This window comes from Triplophysa rosa, linkage group LG16 (assembly GCF_024868665.1).
Source record: "Triplophysa rosa linkage group LG16, Trosa_1v2, whole genome shotgun sequence".
NCBI classification, from domain to species: Eukaryota; Metazoa; Chordata; class Actinopteri; order Cypriniformes; family Nemacheilidae; genus Triplophysa; species Triplophysa rosa.
This window is the reverse complement of record NC_079905.1, coordinates 6,797,021-6,823,745: the sequence shown is the minus strand read 5'-3', so window position 1 is coordinate 6,823,745 and position 26,725 is coordinate 6,797,021. Positions and strand designations below refer to the sequence as shown.

General features: G+C 37.3%; 3 protein-coding genes across 10 annotated transcripts; all 3 read left to right on the top strand.

Moving 5' to 3' along the window:
- Positions 1 to 1,098: 1,098 nt before the first annotated feature.
- hoxa3a (homeobox A3a) lies at positions 1,099 to 24,999 on the top strand. 8 transcript variants are annotated; one of them, XM_057354031.1, is made up of 5 exons: positions 1,099 to 1,198; positions 6,434 to 6,541; positions 19,402 to 19,462; positions 22,316 to 22,874; positions 23,573 to 24,999. In XM_057354031.1, the coding sequence occupies exons 4-5, from the start codon at positions 22,433 to 22,435 to the stop codon at positions 24,361 to 24,363; spliced, it is 1,233 nt and encodes a 410-aa protein (XP_057210014.1). In that variant the 5' UTR covers positions 1,099 to 1,198; positions 6,434 to 6,541; positions 19,402 to 19,462; positions 22,316 to 22,432; the 3' UTR covers positions 24,364 to 24,999. The 8 variants fall into 8 exon arrangements, with proteins under 8 accessions (XP_057210014.1, XP_057210016.1, XP_057210015.1 ...); XM_057354033.1 differs by lacking the exon at positions 19,402 to 19,462; XM_057354032.1 differs by lacking the exon at positions 1,099 to 1,198 and having other exon boundaries at positions 6,246 to 6,541.
- Positions 3,140 to 5,760, top strand: hoxa5a (homeobox A5a). The gene is made up of 2 exons (XM_057354038.1): positions 3,140 to 4,439; positions 4,838 to 5,760. Exons 1-2 carry the CDS (start codon positions 3,878 to 3,880, stop codon positions 5,086 to 5,088), a joined length of 813 nt encoding a protein of 270 aa, XP_057210021.1. The 5' UTR covers positions 3,140 to 3,877; the 3' UTR covers positions 5,089 to 5,760.
- On the top strand, positions 9,323 to 14,003 carry hoxa4a (homeobox A4a). The gene is made up of 2 exons (XM_057354035.1): positions 9,323 to 12,075; positions 12,565 to 14,003. The coding sequence occupies exons 1-2, from the start codon at positions 11,355 to 11,357 to the stop codon at positions 12,888 to 12,890; spliced, it is 1,047 nt and encodes a 348-aa protein (XP_057210018.1). The 5' UTR covers positions 9,323 to 11,354; the 3' UTR covers positions 12,891 to 14,003.
- Positions 25,000 to 26,725: the final 1,726 nt, after the last annotated feature.

Below are 26,725 nucleotides of genomic sequence, written 5' to 3'. Positions count from 1 at the left end.
TTTAAAACGGTATTGTAATATGTATAAAACATGTAAAATGTAGCAGAATACCAGACAATTAGCAGTGAGCGTTGAATTTAAAGTCGAGCACTACATAAGAAGAAAATGTGGTGGCTTTTATTGAGGCATGCATTATCTAGCCTATATCAGTGATTTTTACGTTCGTCGCAGATAGACAATATACATGCTGAGCAGACGCACCTGCATCTGCAGCACTGACAGTAAGCCAAATAGTCTGAGCCAGAAAAATAGTGTATTTAAGGTGATATTGTGTAAACACATTTAATGGCACATATTTCGAATGGTACCGTTTACTGCTCTATTAACAACAACTATTATATATATATAATATATAAACTTAACACGTGAAGTGATCACTTGGACAAAGAAAACTAGGCGTTTATGGCACTTATTGTTATTTAAAATGTTGTAAAATTATACAATTTACCTTCAAATAATTATAATAATGTACTTTGAATTGTAAAAAAATACCCTAAATGGTATCAGAAATATTGTGGCCGTTTATCCGGATTACAATCAAATTGTAGCCTAAAGGTCTAATGAAGGTCCTTATCAATAACCATCCGCCATTTTTATAGGCTACTTCTTTATTAATTTTAATTTTATAGAACATTTATGTTGTCACGATTTCTGTCATTGTTCTATTCTTTGTGTGTTTTTATTTTGGGGTAAGATTTATAACAAATGGATGTTACATCTGAAAATCTAATGCGTAAAAATCGGTCCTATTTTATTTTCCTGTGAGTTACTTTTGTAAAATGGCGTCTGGCAGCAAACATTGCTTCCCCAGCCCCCACCTCTGTCCTCTGCCCCGAAGAAGCTATAAATCTGCCGTTGTTTATGAAAATTTACTACTTTGCTTCGAAACTTTATGAGGTGCCGCTGGATCCCATTGGTTACCAGCTAGTCACGTGTTCTTAAGGCCACATGAACGTGAACTTTTTATGTGTATCCATCCCAGCCCAAAATAGAGCTGCATTCTTCTCCTGATCCTGCATTGTCTAAGATTCTTTAAGCAACGTCATTCCATATAATCTTTTCATTTCTTTATATGTTGTATTGTTTAATCCTGTGGTGATATTCAACATGGACATTGCAGAGAAAAGAGAGGATTGTTTATCCCGTCTGTGGCGCAATGGCTGGATAGAGCGATTATCTAAGGCAGACACATTGAACGGTAAGGACTCGGTGTTTTTTTGTACTAATAAATCTAAGGTTATATGTTAACTGTTTGTGGTATAACTGAAATTCTAGAGGATTGTTTTTGTTTTTAATAATCTCATGTTGTTGTTTTTCCGTCTGGTGTCCTTGGTGTTGGTGTTTTTGCCGCTGTTGTTGCTATTTATTGTTGTTTGTGTTTCACAAGATATACTGCAGTAAAAACAACAGGACAGCTGCAACTCTGTCGTTTTATGTAACGTTAGCCTAATAACGCTTTGTTTTTCCACATTTTACGCGTCAAATATTGGACACGATTTAAATAAGCGATGTGAGAACTAATTCCACTTTTGTGCGTTTATATTGAATGTAGAGTGGATTTACAGTGCAGTTTGGTTAATGTCTTCTAACATCATTGTATGATTTAACTGCATCGCAAGAGCTTTGGTGGTGCTTCTTTTAGAAAAGTTTTCAGAATGGAGCAATTCAGAGTAACAGCTGTATTTTTTATAGTGTTTGGGGTCTTATTTAATTAAAAGCTGGTATACAATATAATCTTTAACCTACATTGTATGTCTGACAAGGAAAAGTGTTATATCCTAAAATCGCCGCTAGGTGGCGATCTTTCACATTACAGGCCGATTGACTATACCATTTGTTTACTTGTTCAAAGCAAGGCAACCGCTCAAGATAATAGATGTTGCAATATGACGTGAAACGACAATGTCTATGCAGAGGTGTTTCATAGCATTGTACAAAGAATTGTTTTCAGGTTGACTTAAATGTGAAGCGTTTAAAATAGATGACAGGTTTCTTAAACGTTTTTGTTTAAATATTTTGTATACGCTCTCCTACTTGTAAGTCGTTTTGGATAAAAGCGTCTGCCAAATGAATACATTTAAATGTAAATAGATCTCTTTGTACTGCTCAAATGCCACAAAGTTCACGCTGTTCATCAGTAGGGCTTTAACTTGACTTGTTAAATTGGTTGTGGATTCTAACCTAAAACCATAATGTTTATTGAGGCCGTAGTACCTTTTTAGTAAAATTAACTGCTTGTTTTTTTTCACTTTATATAACGTCGTTTTTCTAGTTTTATAACTTATAGAGGTGAGTTTCCATTATAATATAATATTTTTGGTTTAATTTTGCAACATCGTTGAACTGTAGAAAATGTCAAGAAAAGTGCATCGTCATGATAACTGTAAAATACCAAGAAGTACTCAAACAGGTAAAACAAGAAAATGTTATGTTATATGTGTGTATGTTAAATTAGTGTACGATACATGTGTTTGTGTATATTGTATTGTGGTGGCGCTGAAAGCTATTAAACATGACTGAAAATAGAAAATGTTATGGCTTTGGAAGGAAATGCTGACGGAAATGTTAAAGCTCAAGTATACAGAATCAACAGGAAGAATGAACGTGTATGACAGTACCTTAAAACAACAAATATGTGAATTCGGAATTGAGTCTATATTTTTTTTCGTGTGAGCAGACTATTAAGAGTTACCGACTCTCATGTAGTAGGCCTGTAAATTTAAACTTCATAGGCTACAAGAGTTGACATTCAAATGTGCACGACCAAGCTACTTCCTTGACACTTCCATAGCTCTTTTCATCTCCTGGAGGTTTCCTAACCCAAGAAACCATACCTCTAAAAAACGGGCAAATCAAATATTGTTATAAAAACTACAAAAGAAGATTGTTTTTGCCCTTACTGTTTACATAGTCTTTAAATTTATGACCTTCAGAAATAGAAAGAAAATATGAATTCAGCTGAACATATTGCTGAAGAGAAGTCATTTATCCAATGCAAGAGAATTTGGGTTGCAACAAAGGCGATCATAATTATACTAGCATATTGCTGGTGTATTAATATGATATTTAGATAATCAGCCTTTTTATTAAAATATGAAGGCAATTCAAAACTAAAATGCCAGTAAGCCTTATACATTTTTTCTTGTTTTTAATAAGAAGGAGTGGGCTTAAATAGCATTAATATCGTGCTTTTTTTTCTATTTAAAAAAAAAAAATCAAACTAAATTTTTCAAATCAAGATTAGCCTTTACATTTAGACAATATTCTGAATTTTTTTTGTAACTGGTGAAGACTGTATGTATCTAAAACCTTAGAATTATCGTTGCGTTTTAAAATCTTCCGAATTCTGTGAACGTTCTGGTGTACGTGCTTTGTGTGCAGAACGCGGCGCATTGTTTCAGCAGATCCTATTTTTCTACCGCAGAATCGTTACCCTCTGAATGACCCCGCCGTGTGCTTGCTTCGAGTCTGATAGATTAGGGTAGTAGTGCCACATTTTACCAGAGGGTGGCGCGCGACTACAACCTTTTAAAGAACCTACAACATCTAGTTCGGTGAAACTCTCGTTGCGCGTTCACGTCTCCAAACAGTTCCACACTGATTTCCTGCTTACGCGCGAGTTTACCGCTGGAGGTCACAGAATAGGATTTACGACTGGTCAACAAAAACACGTGACTTTAAGCCGTACCCCATATTTGGAAGCCTACGTAGAAAGCATTAAGTCTGTCTTACTCATTTCCATAATTCATCATAAATTGTGCAAGGGTGCAATAGAAGCTCAAAACCAACAAGATACACAAATCAAACACGCACAGTATTGTTCTCTCCACAACTGTACTTGAGTAGCTAAAATAATTAAGGTAATTATTGTCAACCAATGAGCTCTTATTTTGTGAACTCATTTTGCGGTCGCTATCCAAATGGTGCGGACTACCCCTTACATAACTATGGAGATCACAGTTCTAGTAGCCAATACAGAGATTCTTCGGGCATGCATTCGGGCAGGTATGGATATGGATATAATGGAATGGATCTTAGCACCAGGGAGTCTAGCACCGGACACTTTCTCTCATCTGGTGAGCAAGCTCAAAGCTACACGGACAATCCAACTGCGACGCCTGTCCGGTACAATCAACCGGTTACCACGGACAGCGCTGCGTCCACGTCGCCTTCCTCTGACCCTCTCCCGTGCTCGTCCTTAGCCAACTCTCCTGTCAGCGAGCCCTCACACCGCTCCCTAAAAACATCACTACCGAACATCACTGGCTCAGCAACCCACAGTGTCGGGCGTACTCTCAGTCGTCAAAACGTCTCTAAAGCGTCCCACACCGTGGAGGAAGAAAATCCAGAAGAAAGTGCGCAGGCAGCCTCACTGAATGTATCTGATGGGTCGCAGCCACAAATTTACCCATGGATGCGAAAACTTCACATAAGTCATGGTAACCTTGAAACATTCGTTTTTTCGTATATGTCTAAGTGTTAGATTAAACTGTTCTATTTACATGAGTTGGGGAAGTCTTGATTTTAATTTGGTTTAACCTTTTGGTGTTTTAGACTTCTAACATTATTCCACGTGTCTCTAATAATTGTATAATAGTTTTTATGCCAAAAAAGAATAAACTAAACTAATTGTATTTTTTATTGTTTTCTGTTGATACGGATTTATAATTTATATTGACTAAATAACCACATTTTTAGGTGATTGCCTACCCAGGCTAAATTTGTTTCTTTCATTGAGCATTCGCATGCTTTCATTGAGCATTCGCATGTCATGTTGTATAATGCACTAGTCAATAATAATTTAATGATGGCAATATCACATTTTTATGTATGACAGACAGTTTGGTCGGACCGGAGGGTAAAAGGCCGAGGACAGCCTACACACGGTACCAGACGCTGGAACTGGAGAAGGAGTTCCACTTCAATCGGTACCTGACACGACGCCGGCGAATAGAGATCGCGCACACGCTCTGTCTGTCAGAGAGACAGATCAAAATATGGTTTCAAAACCGCAGAATGAAATGGAAAAAGGACAACAAATTGAAAAGCATGAGCATGGCGGCCGCAGGAGGCGGTTACCGGCCCTGAGAATGTGTACATAATGTATATGTAACTATATGTTTAAGTGTTAAGACATGAGTGTATGTGTGCGCCTGTTTCCTATACGTGTGTGTTCTGTATAACATAGGGACAGAATGTTATGGGTTTTTCCCATTTCGCAAAATACTTTTCAGGGGATTTACAGGCTCATGACCAGTAAAACTAATGGCCAGAAAAACAAAAACATTTCCTCTGTGTGTTTTCAGTGTTGCATATATGTGGGCGGATCTTTGCATTGTCGAAAGCCCATGAAGGTGTAAAATAATATAATTTTTGACTAAATATTCGGATGTGTTGGTTACACTAAACTAAAACTGTTACGTTTGGCTGCTTAAGCAGAACTTAGAGACGTCTTGATGTCTTATTGTTTGTAAATATACATTCATGTATTTAATATATTTATTTTAATTCGATATAAAATTTTCAAGTGTGTCATTATTTTGTCAAGCTTAAAGTAGGCTAGTACCTGTTTTTGATCTTGCTGCACTGTCACTGTGGTATTGATAAAGTCGTTTCGTTCAGACTTGTCCGCATTTTTGTAAGTTATGTCCTTATTGGTCTACCTGAATGCGTGGAAGTGTGTTTTAAGTGTTAAAATGTTAGAGACTAAGTCTATATATTTTGTCTTGTGAATTTTGAATGATAACTGGGAGTAATGGTTATGACAATAAACTTTTTACTTGAATATTAGATCTTAATGTTGTGTCATTTTTCCCTTCACAGTTTTTTGCAGGGAAAGGATCTATAAAACTTCAAAATAACGTAAACGTAATTGTTTTAAAAATTCGAGTGTCAATACAAAATAAAAAAACAGTTTGCATTAGCAAAATATAGGCCTAAATAAATGCGTAGTGAATTTTTTTTAGGTGATTTGGAAAATTTATTTTCTGGATTTATTTTCCTTTTTGTAAAAGTTAGTATTTTATAATCTGTGGCAGTTCAACAGGTACGAGACGCACTAAGTGCCATTTTACTCACCCGCTGTGCAAGGGGCGCTTTTGGTCCCCCTGCCAACCTTTTTTAACATGAGTGCATCCACGCCCATATTGTCTCGAACTCGTTCTTCTCTGGAAAACTGCAGTTTTAAGCGACAAACTTTGCTGAACCCTGTACCATTCTGCCTCCGTGACATTGGCGGGTAAGATAAATAGAGGTTCGGTCCATGAAGTAGATCGTAAAAAACACCCTGTTCCAGCCAGATAGGTTCACTGGCCATAAAATACGTCACGTGATGGCAATTAAAGTCGATTTTTATGGTTTTGGGAGTCGACACTATATCGCATATAATGTTTAATCGCACTGACGTGGAGCTTCGTTGACTCTTTCTCTGCAGACCGTAGAGGTGTTCCTTGACTTCATCCAACTGCTTCTGGCATACCGATTGCCATGGACTGGAAATATAACTACCGGGCTCACTTAGGTGGACGAGGGTCAGCTCATGGTGAGTTTAAGTTATTTCAGTTTTTCGCTGCTGTTAAAAAAATAAATTTCTTCTGACCCTTAGTAAAACAATAAGTAGATCATAAATGCGGTCAGTTCCTATTGCGTTAATGAAAGTTTGTGCTGTGAGAAGCTGCTTGTCCGGCAGATGAGTGGTAGGGGGATTGCATCTGACTGTAATTGCTTCCTATACTGTAAATTTAAATCCATTGGATATAGAGACATATATGCAAATTTTTCCTTTATCGGTAAATAAACACTTCATGCTTGATGCATTTTCACACTTTTTCCTCATATCGCAAATATTTTCAAAGTTTTGAACACAGATAGGCTGCATAAATACAAAATGTGCCCTATGAGGATAGCCGTAAAATTAGTTACTGCACTTTATACGTTTTGTTCTAGGAGATTCTATAGGTAAAATGTTGTATTTCTTGTGTAAGGAAAGTAACTTTGAGTATGGATAACGCAACAAAATGAAATGCTTACGCAGACGTTATACGTTGGCATACAAGAAGCAAAAAATGGTTTCATTAACACCGTATATAAGTTAAATAAACAATATTCCGATTTCTATTCGTTTCTAAGTTGGGGAAGAGGCGTTATAACTTCCGCATACTTAAAGTGAAGTGTGAGAGCAAGTGGGAGATAGGCAGAATTCGACAGACATCGGAGAAAGAGAGAGAGAGAGAGAGAGAGAGAGAGAGAGAGCGAGAGACTAAAGAAAAATGTCTTCGCTCCTGGTTCACCGCGAGGTCAGCGGCGGCAGGAAGATGAATTGTGCACACGCCGCAAACCACCAGCAGAGCTCGCTTTTGGCCAAGTTCAGTGTCACTCGTATTGGCGCCTCTTTCTCTTTAGAATAAAATAAGATAAAGATAAATAACACCCACATACAACTTTAATTGCAAAGGCTCTTGGTAAAATAAAAATTGTTTACAAATTTGGAAGCGGATCTCACTAGAACGAAATTGATGGCATAAATAGACCAATATTTTTGACCCAATATTTCTGTTCATCATAAATGAAAGATTAGCAAAGGAAGACAGAACCAATTGATGAGCTCGAATGCTTATTTGTGTCCATCTGTTTATTTGTACTTGTTAGTTTGAGAGAGTGAGTGAGATTGTATAGGTAGGGGGAGGGTTGGGGTCAAAAGTTTACAGCAGAACACGTAGCTGTCATCTGTTCTTGTAGAGCGCAATGCCACTTTTATAATGGCACAAAAGATGGAATAGCTGTGAATCCCGTGAGTTCTGGTCTAACCTCGCAGTGAACTCTGTGAGCTGGGTGACCCTGGGTTAGCATCCCCAAGAGACTCCTGCGCCTCTAAAGCCAAAGATTGAGTATTCAGGTTTTATTAAGGGGTTTGATTCGTGAATTTCCTTTTGAATAAATCGCATTTGATTACCAAAAGTTCGACGGGACATTTGCATTTAGGATGGATAATCTTTCCGCAATGAACATTTCTTTGTTCCCACAGTTCAAAAGCTTTGCGTTCTTTACAATGGAAAACGTTTGTCTTCCATCCTAAAATTTAAACATTCGTTAGGTTCATGTAACGAAAGGAATAAAGAATGATGAATGGAAAAGACTGGTGTTTGAAATAACATTATTTTAGAGATTCTCAAAGGTAGCATTCTTTACTGGCGAATACAAAAATCAAGGCCATGACGCAGATTTTACGCACCATTGACTTATAAATAATTTTATTTTGTACAAAGTCATTATTTTAAATATGTTGTAATTTAGTAACGAATCACAGTAAGGGCACATATTTTACCTTATTCCTTTGGCTACGTATATTTCTGACATATATTCGTCGTATGTTTGAAGAGAAACCTTCAAATATCAATCTCTGTAAAGGACATTTTTAAAAAAGAGATCATTGGTGTCAAAGTCGATCTCGGCTACCTATAAGGGACACCTTGATATTTTACAATAAGAACGTTAGCAATTATTAATTTAGCTGTTAGATAAGATTTATTATGAAGATGCATTTATCATTCTGAGTTGGAACAACACTGTAGAATTTGAATGACTAATAATCTAAAAAATACATTAATAGCTAAATGCAGATTATAAAAGAGAATATCAACAAGGCTGTATCGTCTGCATTTATATAACTTGTGAAGCCATCCACGTTTATTGTTAATACAGACAATTTCAATTTACTGCGGCGTCACAGTTTTAGAGAAGATGCTATATCATTTGCGAAAACCTTATATTCCTGTTTACTGGGGAAATCGGGGCCAGTTGTCACTCAGAGTTGTTGTAAAACTCACTCTGGGTTATATCAAAATTATACTTAACTAATGAAAACAATTTCAACAAAAAAACAAAGGATTTTTATAAACCTCAGGTTGGTTGTCAGGTAGGGTTAAATTTAATTTCAAACAGTTTATTAGTTGTCTGTTGACCAAACTTTATTTCAAAAAGTATTTCCGTATCTTATCTTTATTTTGCACCATTAATAATGGGTTACCTCTTTAAATTAGGCAAAACTAAATATCCCTCAGGTTTTACCTTCTTTGACAACATGTGTCGCTGTGCAACCTAGCAACTGACTTCAAAAAGGTAATAAAAGGTTGTTGGTTTATTAAAAGCTTATAATTTATAAAAAACACCTAAATTTATTTATTGGAAGTTTTATAGACCTACATAATCTTATTGTCTTTAATGATTTCGTCATAGGTAATTTGTACTTGTTTTTAATATGTTGAAGAGTGCTTGTTTGACTTTTTCGGCATTGTTTTCTACTTCAAAAACAGTTAAATATATAATGAAAAAAGACGTCATGATATCATTTTTATATATAGGCTAGGACTCAAAAAACTAGCTTTCCGGTGATTACTACAGGTTAAACCAATACGGTCATTCCTGATGTTGTTAATGTACAAAGAGGTGCACAAAACAAAAACACTAATAATATCATAAAAATATGGTATTTGTTAGGTGACATTTTGAAGGGGAAAGTCAGCAGTTTACCAATGGACTTTACTATACACGATTACACTAACGGCATATTTTTTGTTTTTTGGGGGGGTTCACCGACCTCCGAAAGGACCCATTATAGTTCCCCGAGGGGTTAGGGGACCAGGGAGAAACGAAGTCCAAGGCCGGGGTAAACGCAAGGTCACTGCGTCTAACAAATATGAAAATGTCACCTTTTCAGAGGGCACGCCTTGTTGTTTAACAAAGACTGTCAATGAACAAGATTAATAAGAAGCGAAATGGTCACTGACTGAGAGGTCAGACCGAAGTTATCTCTGTGTAGCTATTAAAGAAGGAAGTTAAAGAGGCTCTGAAGCGGTGAGACCGCACGTGGCTTTCAGAGTTAAGTTAACAAGAATACGTGAAGCTCTAGTATAAGAGTTTTCAAGGGTGGCCATTACACCACTTTACGGAAATATTAAAGAAAATGAAACCTTACATGAGTGTTGGAAACTACCTGTCGCAGAAGGACGGTGTCATTATTTTTGTTCATCTGACCAGACACCCTGGCATATCACCTTCAAGGTCAGGGATGTTATTATGCTCACAACCTCATACAAGGTAGGCCTTTTTCATTTATTTTTCTATTACCCGTTTGAACAGTAAATCTTGAGTCAAGTATACGGAATATGATTAAATTATTTAAATAATTAAACAATGATAACTGGTTTTAAGTTTTCTGTGATTTATAGAGTTTTAAAGAAATAAATGATTATTTTAATAATTATGAATAGTTTCGCTTGTTGTAATACAAAACATGAATATTTTTGCAACATTTTGTCAAGTAAAAATAGATCAACTAAAACTATCGTCAAGTAAAACAAATATTTAAAATTACTTACATGAGGTTGCCACGAAGTTAATTTTAACGGTTAGATAAAATAGCCTACAGCTACAAATTGTTAGTGGTTATACAGGCACATTCACAATTGAGATGGGGCAACCTTACATTGATGAGGAACATTTCAGAGATGTCCAGTTCATATTTGTTGTGCTCATGCAGACCAAAACTATAAAATATGACAAATAAGATGAATTACTACAATTACTTAGTCGTTCTGCCCAAATGCCATAAGGAATGAGAATATACATTTCTTATTAAATATACTTTTTAACTGAAGACAGTTTAAAAAGTGCTAACAAGCCGAAATGACTTTTATTGATGGAACCTAATGACTTAAAAAATATATATTTACCAATATTTTTAACTTGGACAAAAAGTAATTTCAGATGCAATCAAACACATTTTAAGATTACCTGAAAAAAAATAACAGTGTGGTTAGGTGAGATTTTTAATGGACAAACACAAACTATGTCAAATTATGAAATCGAAAAAACACCCAAACATTTCAAACTTACTTTCGTTGTTCGTGACTGCTCGCCCAAACATTTCACACATACTTTCGTTGTTCGTGACTTAACATCAGCAAATTATCTGTTTTCGTAGTTCGTTTAGCGGCGAAATACGCATGATTTAACCTAGAGAGGCAAGTCTGTTAATTGTGTTTAAATGTTACCAAAGACGTGTAAAATGAGTTGATGTTTGACGATTGACTATTTGAAAATAGTCTTTGTGCTTTCTATTAACAGGTGCATACTTATTCAGTTGGCTATACTGATTCAGTTTCATTTACAAAGTAATGGTGGGCCTTAATGAAGGTTCTTTTGTGGAGCCTATAGAAACTGGAACGTCCCTGTAGAGAACAAAAGTGCAAGTCGTGGTACAAAACAAAAGACATTTTTAGTAGATTTGTCATCAGAAAGGGCATTATCACTGAAATTACGTCTTCTGGTGCACTCATTGTTTTTCACTGTATGTCATGCATTATAACATACGTTCAGCTGGCTTTTCGTCTTTCTCTTTAGGAATAGTTGCTAAATTGAATTGTTTTCGGTTATATTTTGAATATAAAAACAGACGCATAGACCGCCCGAACACATTTTCGTTGTACTGTCGGCCGACCTGCTATTGGTGCTTGTTTACACGATGCCCACAGGAGGCGCTGATTGGTCGCATTCCTCACGTGACCGACCAACTTTGTACATTTGACAGGGGAGTAGGTGGGTTTTGGAGAGATCAGAAAAACGACAGCACGATAAAAATTAGAATTGTTGCACTTTACAAATTAATGATCATGAGTTCCTACTTGATCAATTCGAATTACATCGAACCTTCTTTCCCGCCCTGCGAAGAATATCAGCAGAACGGATACATGCCCATGCCCTCCGATTATTATGAGCGGCCGAAAGACTCGGGCTTCCCCCATCACGAGGAGGCATCATTCCCGCGATCAAACTACCAGGAGCCGAGCTACGATTACGGTAATGTGACAACCAACGGCATCAACGAGTTTACAGACCGTCATCACGCACAACCTCAGTCCGTTCCGCAGAATCACGGACCCCACCTCGCTACAGAGAGCTGTGCTGGTTCTACTGAAAACAAGGATTGTAGCCTTGTGTCAGAAGCTCTCCCAGGCGCCCAGAAGGGTAAGGAGCCGGTGGTGTATCCCTGGATGAAAAAAGTCCATGTTAATTCTGGTAAGTAATCTGCATGGGCAATAAAAGCCGTAGAAGCCCTGTGGAGGGCGTTCGTCGGAAGGCATGTATGGAAAAGACCCAGTAGTAATTGCTCATTTAGACGATTTACTACCCCCGAAATGAAGTCCCGGTGATTAGGAGTTCTCGCAAATATTATTTCTCGTGAAGATCCGCCCGGCCATTTGCCTTTGGATTCCTATGACCCGAAACATACTTCATTGGCGATAATTTCGCGCCAAACAATTTCTCTAAATTTTCCATACGCTTTGCACAATGTTGCACTGCTGCCAAATTAGTTAGTAGGCTACGTCAATGCTGCGTCTGAAAGGAATGCTGTTTTCGGACAACGACGAACGTCCATCGTGTCGTGCACTTGTCATTTTAATTGTTCTCTAAATATTTAATGAGTGAACCTAATAATCTGACGACATCTCACAAATAAAGGAGAATGCAAGTAACACCTGGCTGGTTATGTGTTTGTGTGTTTAGTGACCGCCAGCTACTCTGGAGGAGTGCCCAAGAGGTCTCGCACCGCCTACACACGCCAGCAGGCTCTTGAGCTTGAGAAAGAGTTCCACTTTAACCGATATTTGACTCGACGTCGACGAGTGGAGATCGCGCACACTATGTGTCTTTCTGAGCGTCAGGTGAAAATCTGGTTTCAGAACCGCCGTATGAAGTGGAAGAAAGACCACAAGCTTCCCAACACAAAGATCCGTTCATCGAGCTCTGCGTCCTCCAACCATCACGTGAAAACGGACGCCACTCAGCAGCAGCAAACACTACTTCCTACGCCGTGTTCCTCGAACCTATAGTGCCAGAAGCACATCGGCACAAACGGACCTCAACAAGAAAGAAGACATATTAGTATTAAGATTGGAACTTCACAGGGTTACTTTTTATTAAATGTCCGATAAGGCGACCTCATTCTCGACTCCCCTTCCATTTCCTTCACACTTATTTGAGGTGAAAGCATACCCTTCCTGTATAGATAGTTGTTTTTTCGTACTTGAACAATAGTGGTGTGTAGTTTAACTTGGTTAAAGGATCGTTTCGTTATTTCTCTCTAACCGGGCATATGACCAATGCTAGTAACGCGTGTACAAATCCCATTGACATTTTAATATGAAGGCACAAGTATAGGGGCAATCTCTGTGAGGTAGTCATCATAATTGTCTTAGTTCCATTTTAGTGTATTGTGTCTGTATTTACGTCATCAAAGCTGTGAATATTCGTGTATTTGGTTATTTGTATATTGGTAAAATATGTCAAGATGTTTTAGTAAGCTTGTATGCAAGTAATTGTAGGCAACCAGTGGTAATAATAAATATGAATTTATTGTGTATAATCCTTTTAGACTAATCCTTAGTAAGGGCCAAGATTGGTGCGCTATATATTGATCTTTGCACAAATATACAGAACCATGATACGGTTTTATTTAAACGTAATCCATAACATTGAATATAAGACATATTCAAATCTTCAATACAAATTGTTTTGTGACAATTAACAAGCCGAATGGTGAATTATTCTGCGTTTTGTTGTCGAAGAAAAAAGCCTGAACACATGCTTAATATGACACCAGTGCTAGAGGACAATTGTTTCTTTTTTTGTTTCTTTTTTGTAATCCTTTGTCGCCAAACTTGCGATTTACGTACGTTTTATTTAATCCAGAAATTCATTTAATTAGAAGGTAAACTATTTAAACAGGATACGTTAGTTGTAGTGTTCTTTTAGCCACGTTAATTTAAAGGAGATACATGTTAAAACATCTTGCTACATTATATGGCTTAATAGTAAGTTCTAAACATCTTTTAGTATCTTATAATAAAAGTAGGCTATATTACAAATCTAATGTTTTTAAATCATATAAATTGAATTATGAGCAAACCTTAAAACCAATAAATTATAATAGTGAATGCCGATGATTCTTGTTTTTGTCAAGCTAAATTCTTAGACTTTACATTAACGTATTTAAACTACAGTCCAGCTAAACTATAATTTCAGTTATGACGTTAAATATATATTGTAAAAAATCCCCATAGAAGTCTGCTGTAAAGCACAAGGCGACAGTAGACTTTGGTGTAAAGAGTCTACTGTGGGTTCACGCAGAGGACACAAATGAACTATCCAATCATCCAACTGAAGCACTGTGTATGACCTCTTAACCTCTAACCTCGCCATATTCAGGACCCTTCAGACCATGGAGATTTTTTTTCACGAACGCATGGGGCAGTAGTGCAACTTAAATGATACTTTCCCAAATTTAGTGGGAGACCGAAACATTTTTTCTGTGTATGTCTAGTTTTTGTGCCACCTTTTAAAATGAAATTACTAAAGTGTTTATTGAGTGTTTAAATGTGTTATATACCCCAGACTTTGGCCATGCGTTGTTTTAAATAGAGTAAGAGTTAGGTAAGGGAAAACAAGAAAAACACAAGCAAATGGACTAGTCACAAAGACGAAAGCATTAGATATAAATGGTCGTTTATTTGAGGATGCAAAACGAGGTCTATACATTTTCACACTACAACTACAGTTTCAACTACAAACTTCATCCTGTGCATTTATCACATAATCACAGCTTGGAACTATATCTGGTCTGTCTGACTTAGAGGTCACTACCAAAATAAATCATTAGGTTGGATTTATAACAACGCTGACGTTATTTGCAAATAACATTTTGTCAGCGAAAACATTTGTAACTGCAGTTAAGTAAGTTAAGTTACAATCCGTCATCATTGATTCAGATTCAGACAGGAAATTTACACTTCCATCACGTTACCCCCACCTCACCCCTCAATCTACCGTGCTTAAATTTTAATTGACTAGCTCACATGACCTTATTAAATAATAGATACCTCCCGGTCAGATATAGACACGGGAATTTTGGTAGGATTTTTCATTCTACCCTTGACCGTCGACTCTGCAAGACATCCCTGAACCTTCCGTGTTCCTGACCCTTCTTCGGCCAACCTTCAAAATGTGCCATAGAGTAAGTAACCTGAGCCATTTCAAATCTCTATACAAATGTTGTTAATAGGTGGCGTAAATTGTGTTTTTTTTTCGGAAAAGTTATCTAACAATTTATTATAACATTTTTTTCTTACAAATAGCTGTCATTTCAAGGTCACTGTAATGATAAAGGTTATATGGTAAATAACTTATAAACGTATAAAAACTTTTTTATAAAAAAAACTTATAAAACTTGGATAATATAATTTTTCTAAAATTAAAAGAGTTTGTAAAGGATATTCATATATGTTTTAGTAATCTGCTGGATTTTTTGCAAACATTAAGCACATTTAAATCTTTCGGGAACGTAATAATAATAGCTCATTATAAAAATAATAATGGGCCAAAGCGAAAGTGTCATTATCTTTAAATAAAACACTGCTCCCTTAATCATAATTGAAGATTCCCATTTTTTATTTCATTTACAGGTAAGAGTTCTCCAAAATTTCTCCAAACAGTTTTAAGGAGCCACTGGCACCATTGTTGCCAAGTTATCCAAAAATTACAGTTTCATTATTATACTTTGATGATAACCACAGTAAATCCAAGGAGAGCAATTATTTTCGAATGTGTGTCGAAGTAATCGGAGGTTGCGTTAAGAGCTCCAAATGTCAACATTGAGAACAGATTTGTTCTGTCCCTTGGCGAGGTTCCATAAATCGAAAACACAGCCCGTTGTCTGTTAGCTTCTTTAAAATAAGGACTTTTTTACTTTGCAGTGAGGAACAAAACATAAAACTTTGAAAAAAGTAAAAAGCATATGTATAGGCTATAGTGGTGTATAGCTATAATAGGCTAAATCATACGCAAAACCCACTTTGTCCAAGAACAGAAACTACTTGTACCCCTTGGTATGTAGCGTCCTGGTCCCTAACAGCAGTGTAACATCGGTCTTGTGGTGTGTCGTGTATTGGGTTCTGGGGTCAGTGAGAAGTTCAGGGGCCGTGCTGAAATGTGTGAGAAGGACATTAGCATAATCCAGAGCTTCGACAGGTCCTCGTTGCAAAATCCAAGTGATGCTTATATAGTGCAACCTAGTTAATACACTATACAAACAAAACACCAGTAAGCAGCAACATGTCCGGTTTAAAAAAACATGTTTTAAATTAACAATATCGGACTTTCGGGAGTAACAATTGATAAGCAGCATCACAGCTCAAGATATATATTTAAACTCACACTGATTTATTCGCCCTTCAATGCGTTGCGGATTTTAAATCTGGCCGTGGTTGCAACCATACAACACTTTCTTGTATGAAATGTATAGCTAAGACATAACATAAACCGACTCGTGTTCGTTTGTAAAACTTTGTGGTCTTGAAAGTTGTGGCATTTCAGAGAACAAAGCACTGATGTAAGGGGGAGAAGCGTCCTGCCGGACTGAGGTGATTAATTATCTACAGAGCTTCACCACGTCCGCTGGATGAGCTTTCAGCCGAAACACTCTATACTGCCGGTAAACAAGCACCAAATGGTGGTAAAGAACAGGCCTCTATTCGGGACGGATCTCCTTTCTTTTGTTTGTTGAGATGATAGATCACTTCTCTGTTGAAAAAACGTAGAAGATAGCCCTAACAAAAGGTTCTGACGTATAAAATAGTCTACATTCTAGTGCACATAATTTAACATCACAGACGTACGTTTACTCCGTTCATCTTTGAATGTTCAGGGGTGTTCATGCCACGAAAACCCTGAAATTCCATTCTCAAGTCTTTTTGGGCTGATACACCGTCATCACCGAGAGAGGGCCACCTTGCACACACGAGTTCTTTACAGGTATTTGAAATGAATGACATAGCTAGTTAGGTACGGGTTTTTAGCGTACGTAGTTTGTAGCTAGCACTTGGATTATGCATTTTTAGAAGATATGGGTAGTGTGAAAAAGATTGTGGACTACGGGCACAAAGGTTGCAGCAGTTCTTATCCGTTTTGAGAAATCAGACTTCCGTTTTTCGTCTCCTGTCAAATGCATGTTGTCTCTTCCAATAACATGAGCACACAGTTAAAGTTGTGTGGTCCAAGTTTGTCTTTTCTGTAGGTAGAACATGGTATAGCTCCACCAAGGTCATGGGTTCGAGCCCCAGGGAATGCACCTACTGTTGAAATGTATTTGGATAAAAGCCAAATGCATAAATGTAAATCTATTCTTGGCATGCGTCTAGGAAATACTGCCCCCAACATACAGGCACAAAAAACGCTCTAATAACTTCCAACACTACCACCATCTCCTTATAACTAATCATTTGAAAACGGTCACCTATCTGTGTTGCAAAGACTAAAACATAAGACCGAGCATTTTTAGCATCATTCAAGCAAAGCAGTCCAGCACTACTGCTTTTGTAATCCGTCTCAATGGGACCAACAACAGTCTCTATTAATGATTCACAGATTCAAAAAATGTTTCTTTTTTTAATAGACACTGGGTCACGTGAGTGGAACGCACAATATGGGTGCGATATTATGATGAAGGGGGTGGATGGCGTGCGAACCCCGGTCTTCTGTTGTGCTGATTACGCTAGCCTACTTCACGAAAGTGGGGTTGGGTCATTGTGGACTTGGTGGAGAGCTGGCGAGATAGAGAGAAAAAATAAAAAGAACGTAAGTCTTTGGTACATTCAGCGGATGGTGTTATACAGCTGTCATGAACGGATATGTTTTTCTATGGAGAAAACGACCGAAAGCCCTGCGCACCGTGAGGATGGATTTTATTTTGAGGTATTTCCGCTGATTGTTCATTAATCAAGTGAGTTATTGCGGCTAAGAGAAAAGGTCAGTACCGCAGACTGACGGTTCAACACAGGAGAGAGACGAAATCAAAATCATCCGTTTGGTCTTTATTAATAAACTAAATCTAGATATATTAGATCTTTAACTTTTTTCATCCCTAAACTGGCACCGAAATGACAAACACAACCGTTCAAGCTAATGCCATTGCATTTTAGTTGTTTATACATTCAATTTGTTTGAAGCAACACTTCACAATCATTATTTTTAACTGAGACTTAAATTAAAAATATATTGGTGTTTTACGTGATATAGCCTAACAGTATTTTAAGCTGCGTTATTTTTAAAAATACAACGGAAAGTACTCTGTATGTTTTCACCAGGTACTGCTGGCCTGCATTAAATAAAAAAAGAAGAAATAGGCCTAATGACAAATAATAATGAAAAATACAAAATACTAGTAATAAGTGTACAGAATAACCCTGGGACATGTTTACTATTTAGGATTTCAAAACTTACATGAAAATTGTCTGCAATTTAATAACACCACTATCATTTATTTGTATAGATTTAAATCACTTAAAATATTTATTCTAATCCTTTATTTTATTTTTAATGTGTAAATGATGAGTGGTAATGTCTTTGTGTTGCACGTGGGCTCGGCAACGCTCGTGTGTCGCTGTAAAGCCCTCTAAGTTGTGGAGGGTGTGTAAACAGTGTTTTCCCAGGAAGAATAAATCAGAAGACAGCGAATAAAACTCCACAGAGCAATAGCGGACAGTTTGTTGCCGGGGCTCGCATGGGAAACGAGGATATAATATAAGGAGTATCAACCAGAAGCACACTGCCACGCCGAGGTCACGACGCCCGAGTCTTGATTTATGGGCTGGGGGACTTAGGGCGGCCGCTGTTTCAGAGCTAATGACTATTCGATCTAAATTCTCTAGAAAGAAACAAAATGGAGGATAACTCGATACATTTGCTCGATTGTTTTATTTCTGTTGATGATACATTCTTTTTTCACACGTGCATCAATATTTTTTGTCACTGTACTAACATATCCATTAGTTAGATGTATTTTTGTTATTTTATTCTGATTGTTACCCACCTAATAATTATTACCTAGTATTAGTTATTATTAATACTAAAAAGAAAAGTAACGATTGAAATATTTATATTGTTCTTTAAGTCTGAGTTAGGTGCTTTAACGTGAGAATGTTTGTACAAAGCCTAAAACGTTATACAGATGTCGTTTTACTATTGAATTTATACAATTAACATTGCGCTTTTGTTACAATAGACTGTAAGTACAAAATACATTTATAATGGCATATTATATGTATTTTCTGTAAATTGCATTCAAAATTCCACATTGTCATTGTAATTCTAAAATAACAGACAATTAAAAATAATAATAAATTACTCTGTAATAAAATAATCCACAAATAAACGAGAAGAGTATAAAGTTATAGTGGCATTGATATTTGTGGTTACTTGTTGTTCTACATTCACTTTGTCTGTAATGAGAAAAGACGAAAATTGTGATGCTAAAAATTATAACACTTTTATTTTCATTTCTTGTCGTAGATCTCCCAATTAATGAATGTCTCTCATCACTAAGACTACCAGAGACTGTGTTTTGCTTAAGGTGAGCCCTAATTCTATTGTATTGCACAACGATTACTACCATGTATTACTATACATATTATATATTATTAACCATCTTACACACATGCTACAAGCACGCACAAAAACCTAGCTCAATATAAAAAACTGAAGCCCTATAATTATTTTCTTTACACTTGTCTGTGGTGTAATTTGTCATTATGAAGGTGACGCTCGTACCAACGCTTTAAAGGCAGTCTTGTATTAAACCGTGTTAAAGACGGTTTAATAGACATTAACAATGCTGATTAATACATTTTATACTGCAAGGAGAGAAAATCTAATTTGAGTTAAATTGCAATTATATAAATGACAATTTTACAGTAATTTAAGATAATATAATTGACTTTTCACCTCGTAGTTTGCGCGTCATCAGTAAATTTCCTTAGTCATCGATTTGATTGGGTGCAAAACAATAGAGTAAATGTCCAAAATGCTGAAATTGTCAAACGGAAAAAAACGCAAACTCAAGGATTTTTTAAATCCCACTCACCAGCCCACGTCGCCCGCTCTTTTCTTTTTTAGCTTTGGAAAGCTGTAATGCAGTGGGCCGAACAAAAATAGGAATCTGTCTGTTTGTTGTCGTGCTGTGTTAGGACATACATCTTCGAGTTTGGCCGAGAAAAGACACAAGCTGATGTTGTTAATTCATTCTTATGTTGAAAGGTTTTATCCACAAACTCACGTTCCCACTAGTTTGGGGGTCTAGGACTTAATGTAACCCTTTTTGAATCCATAGCGAGATAGCATTTTTACTTTTTTAAATGGTAGACCTCGGTTTAGACTTCATTATCAAATATTTATCAAATGGATAGATTTTGTAGAAAGTGTTTATTGTTATTGTAGGTGTTGCGTTTCGTCTTCTAGAGCAATATATTTAATTTAGTAAAGTTTTGCAGATTTTAGGCTATGCCATAAAACGTATTTATTTGTTTCAAAACCAAAACAATGTTGATTTTATTAAATGTATATGAATGTAACATAACACCTCATAAATCATTGTAGTGATAAGCATAAGAATACACTCCAAGATTCGATGAAGTTATGTGTATCCAGTCCTCACAGTGTTCACAGGGGAGTGGAACGTCGTTCTGTGCTTCTGAAGGCACTTCATTTGCATAATTTTCCTTGTCTACTGTGACGCTGTGTTTCGAGGGAGTTCACTGGGGTGTGCATGAGTATGTTAACATGCTAGTTTGTGCACGTTAGTGGTACAAGAAAGACTCGCTAGAGCGCAGCCCATGGTGGCATTTAGTATAGGTCCGAGAACACGGACGTTCAATTTAGTGGCATGTCATGTGTATGTTTGAAGGCGCTTCAACCAGGGCGCACGAGACTACTTTCGCAATCTGCATGCTTTACTGATCTACGTCAAAACAGAAAGAAGGAAGGAATTACTGCAGATACGTCCAATGAATCCTGCTAGTGCGACTCTGGCTTTGTTGTCTTCTCGATTTAGCTTTACTCTGGACCGCTGTTTGATCGATTTCTGCCGCTGAATGAGAAAAGCTCGCGCCGTGCTGCGCGCTGCTCGTCAGAGGGGAAGGTAAGCGGGACAGAGGCAGAGTTCTCGCATGGTTGTTAAATGGCGAGTTTGTGATTTATGACCGCGCGACTAAAATCTCGGTTCAGGGAGAGTTCATACTCGCACATACACACACACACACTCAGTCACAGGCAAGCCAGATTCCTCCCGTGCGGCAGCTGGGGTCTCCTACTTCGTGGCTTTAGCGTCTTTTTTCTACCGTTCTGTGTGTTTGATAGCGTCAGACTGTAAATTAATGTAGCCTACGTCAAGCGTGGGTGGAAATTGGCGAGGCATCTTTGATTTATTACTGTTGTTTTTTATTTACCGATATATGCATTCTTAATATGGCATTTAGGCCTAATTTCAAAATCATTCATTTATGTTTTAAAATTGTACGTTTCTCCATTCTTCCTAAACGTAGTCGAACAATTCAATCATTCTTATTATATTGATATATGCTACATATATTTGTTACTAAATATATGCTTCATATATATTTTATATATTGCGTTTCATATTTATTGCGTTTCTCCTTATTTCTGTCTGTGTTTTACGGTTATACAAGAATATATTTAACTATAGCCTATAAATATCAGCATTTAAATGAAAGGCCTAGTTTATTTTTATATTTTAAATCAATTTCTTAAATAATAATTGTGAAAACTACGTTCGAATAACTTTTTGGTGTTTAATGTTTTTTCGTCATGGGTAGCCTATTGTTGACTGTAGACTACTTCAATCTCCGCACATTGCAGGTTTTTCAGGTTTTCTTCGATACAGCTTTCGATCCCCAACAAAACACGCAGAGACTTGAAGAGAATAAAGAAAATCAACGAATAAATAAAATGTTACGAAAGAAACCTTCAAAATCAGTAACTTTATTAATGAGTTTTTTTTCCCGAATGGGAAATGTGTATTAATAAAAAATAAAATAAAAACGTACATGGCCCCATAGAAGGTCCAGTAAATTCCCGGTTTATTATGTCGCTTATAGCTCAAGTTTTATTTCAATTCACACTACAAAAAAACTTTACTTAAAACTTTGACTCTACTGTTTACAGGCAATATTTTTTTGTGAAAAAAACATGACGAATGTTTTCATATTTTATTGGGCCTAAGTGTTGACTAGTGATTTCATGAACTGGCCGTCATGTTTTCAGTGCACTTCAGTTATGTTAGCTATTGTTGCTACTGGCCATAAGGTAAGTGGTAACTGGCTCTCCCGGTCTGGCCGCGGTGTCATCCGAGCTTTGAAAAGTAAGATGGATAGACCCTATTTCACCAGCTTGCCTTATCTTCTCTTCGTAGGTTCCCCAGTAGAGCCCATTGGCGAAGAGGTGTCACGTGACTACGTTGAGCCAATGTTCTTCTACGACGGTGTCAGGACCTTGTCAGAAAGTGAAATAAACATTGGGAAACGGCGAGATGCAAAAAGCGACCTACTGCGACGGCTCGGCAATTTACAGTGGCTTCCCCTATCAAAGCGCAAACGGTTTAGGTTATGATGCCAATCAACAGCAATATCTGCAGGCCCTTCATGTGGAAAGTGAGTACCGTCGACCGGCTTGCTCCCTGCAGTCCCCTGGTGGCTCTGCAGCTCTGCACAAACCCAATGAAACTACAGAAGGCTGCCAACGGAGTAACGGAACCCAAGCCCCAGTACCAGACATCCCCGACAACAACCAGCCCCCTACTGCCCCTCAAAGACCAGTTTCCCCCAGTGTTCTGAACCAAATTCCGAGCAATGATGCCGCAACCAACAGCACAGGGCATGCCTCACCAACGCCAGCAACTACGAAACACATTTTTCCGTGGATGAAGGAGTCCCGTCAGAATATAAAGCAGAAACCCTGTAGTAACATTTCAGGTGATTAAATCAAAATTATCGAGCTTATATGAAGTATATTTCTGTCCTCTTTTTCATTTAAAACATCTCTTTATTGTAGGCCTTGAGATATTTTATATAGGCCTACTTTACTTGCTTTAAACTATTCAAACTTTAAATATAAACAGAATCATGTTTTTAATGTATTTTATATGTTTATGTTAAATATTGTATATATTTTTGTGTTAAATATTTTCTGTATTTATATTTTGTTAATTTCCTCTTCGGCCTAAACAACACTTCTGATATAGCGCCTCTAGCGGAACTTGGAAAAAAGCTTCTGATGAGTAATACCCCGCCAACAAACACAACAGTGCTCTGCCCTGTTTGCTTTTCAATTACATGCCTTTCTTTAGCCTTCTTTCACATTCTAATACAATATTTAGTGTTTTGTTTTATTTTACATGGAAGAGGTTAAGCCTTAGGTTGTGGTTGCAGCTACAATGTGCATGATTTACCAGCTGACCCGAAAAGCCTTAAAATGTCATAAAGCTGTACATTTTTCATGGCACTATACATGGTGTACGATGTTTTAACAGCAGGTGTGTTATTCAGCTTTGAAAACAAGAGCAACATTTGAAACCTGCATGGTCGGTGGAGTCCATTTACCGAGGCATGCGTAAAACACTTCCATTGTACTTAATGCTTTATCTGACCAAAACCTTTTTGTCCCCATACAGTAGAAAGCTGCGCTGGAGACAAGAGTCCGCCTGATTCAGCTGCCTCCAAGCGCGCTCGTACTGCATACACCTCTGCGCAACTCGTAGAGCTGGAGAAAGAGTTCCATTTCAACCGCTACCTCTGCCGCCCGCGAAGAGTAGAAATGGCGAATCTGCTCAACCTGACGGAAAGGCAGATTAAAATATGGTTCCAAAATCGAAGGATGAAGTACAAAAAGGACCAGAAGGGCATTGGAATGATGCCCTCTCCTGGGGCACACTCTCCCCACAGTCCTGTAGCTCTGTCATCTGGTGGCGGAGGTATTGGGAGTGGGTATTTAAATTCAATGCATTCTTTGGTTAACAGCGTGCCCTACGACTCACCTTCTTCAGTCTCTTATAACAAGCCGCAGTCTAATGCGTACAGTCTTCCTACGTCATATCCACCCCCTCTGAACAATTGCCCGCCTCCTCAGAAGCGGTATCCGGGGGCTGGTACAACCACGCCTGAATACGACACACTCCATCTTCAAGGAAACAATAATTATGGGGCTCAAGTACAGGGTAGCCCAGTGTACGTTGGTGCCACTGGAAGCTACTCGGATTCTTTGGTGGGCATGGGGGCTTCGGTTTTTGGCCTGACACATTTACCGCACCCTCCTCAAGGCAACATGGACTACAACGGCGCCATCACCATGGGAAACAGCCAACTTCAAGGAGCGTGCGATCAAAACCCGTGCTCATTTTCAGACCTTACTTCGCACTATTCTCAGGGAAGAATTCAGGAAGCGCCCAAACTGACTCATCTGTAGTGTGGCCACAATGAATTTCTTTCCCCGACTGCGTTATACATCCAATCGATCCTTTTTTGACGTAGCTCAGGCGAAGTTTTTTTTTTTGTTGGTTTATCTATGGAGTAAGTTTTATTTCCTCACATCATGGAAATATATGTACTATTTTATTTGTTTGAAGGAAAACTGAAACAGGGTATAAGAACGCATAGAACGTATATGTTTTATGATTCTTTTTAATGTGAATTTAAATCTTCTAAATTGTCCATGTTTTATTCTGTTTTGCATTTTGCACTTGTTTTAGAATACATAGGAACACGATCTTAACTTCTGATACATCTTAGACAAATTAACTTTTGTCTTTCGGATGTATTTTTTTCTGGATGGTAGATTTTAAGTGATATTTACCAATCCTTCAGAGCCGGGAATTCTCCCATCGACATCAGTACTGAAACGTTAAATGGTCCAGTGATAACAGGCCAGCTTGTTTATTGAAAGCCAATGTGTTCGAAAATTTGTCCATATGTGCGAATGCTAATCATTTTGTGCTCAAAGAGTCTAGAGAGACATTGATTAAATGCTCCTTTTATTTGTTTGACATTTTTACCCAATGCCATGCTGCTCAATTTTCGAAAAAAAATAAAAGAATTTGACGAGCTCATGTTATTTACCTGTGTAGCAGAGGTTACATAACAAAAAACATTAGCATCAATGCAAAACAACATTTAAAACAGATCCTAATTTGCCTGTAAGCTTCTCTTTATGGTTGGTTAAAACGAAGCAAAATTAATTTTATGTGCTTTAATATTAAATTAAATGTGTGATTTTATTAAAGAGATGCTTAAAAGGCATTTGGCGAAGAAAGGCAGTGATAGGCTAATACTGATGCATGGCATTTGTGTGATGCAACGTCATTTCCTGTATTCCTCTTTATTTTGTGAAAAGTGCAAGCAGTCTCATGATTGTCGTGACAGCTCCCCACACGGCCTCCAGCAGCGCCTGTAGGAGAGAAACATTTAAAATGGACCACGTTTAACAGTCTGCAAATCGGACCCTCTGTTAGTTCAATTGAAATACAGTTGTATTTCAATTGAACTAACAGAGGGTCCGATTTTATAATTGTGGACAGCATAATATGCATCAGCAGTGAAATCTACATATATTTGATAAAAATATGCTATATCTACCAGTGGTTGTTATTGGCACTTACATTAATAATTTTAAGAAAAGAAATGCATTAGACAACATCTCTAGCTCAAGTTAGCTATAATGATTAAATTTAGCGACTATAATTACTAAAGAAATGTGTTTGTTTTAAATGGATAAGAAAATACTTCGGCCATTACATTTTTCGGCCATAAAATGAAATAGCTGTGCGTGAAGCGTCATAATGTAATCATAAATAAATACAACAGACATTTACATTCGTTGTAAAGAAAACATATTCTTAGAATTATATCCCTGGACAGTTTATGGCATAAAGAATAATCTGATTCCCCATAGCTTGCAAGAGACATATAGTGAGATATAGTTCAAGCTGATTAATTTAAGGTGAAAACACGCATCAACCCTTTTAAACGTGGTTATAGATTCCATGGGAAAAGGATCATGGTCTTAAGCCATGTTTACAATGGGACTCAGTGTCACCTCTTAGAGAAGTAATCTTATTCACCAACACCAGAACCTTTCTATCTGAATATGGACCATTCACAAAAATAATCGTCAACAAAAATTGTCTTGTAATTGTTTTAATTAGCATATAATAGAAGAGAAAAAAATAACAAAATAATCAATGAATAGGCTTATCTCTGGTATTATGCAATCTTAAAGAGAAAATGCTATTGGTTTATTTAAATCTGTTTTTATGAGAGGTCTGTTGCCTTTTCTGCCTTTCGTCCTGGTAGGATTTGATCTGGCGCAGAGCTAGAAGGTTTAAATGCGTTGTGGGGCCACGAGGCTGTCAGACCTTTTGGCAAGTAAGATTGATCACGCACAGGCTTCTAGGGCTCTTTGTTTAGAATATGAGAACTAAAACTGCAAACGGCCCAAGTACCCTTTTCCCTAACGTTTAAGACAATACTTATACTCACACAATTGACATTAAACTCTTTTTGCTTCACAGATTACAAAGAAAATCTAATCATCCTCTGGTAATGACATAATATTAATCCGAATATGAATCCAGTATACAGACATATACACAGCACGTTAACTATAATATATAAAAATAAGTGCCTTTATGTTGCATAAAGTCATTTGCAGGTCATTACACATTCACTTTATTTCTTAGTATTCAGGTATAGATTGAAACAAAGTCGCCATCCGCCAGGAACATCTGACAGCAAGAAGCATTTTATAGGTCCCCATCGAAAATAGCAAACCG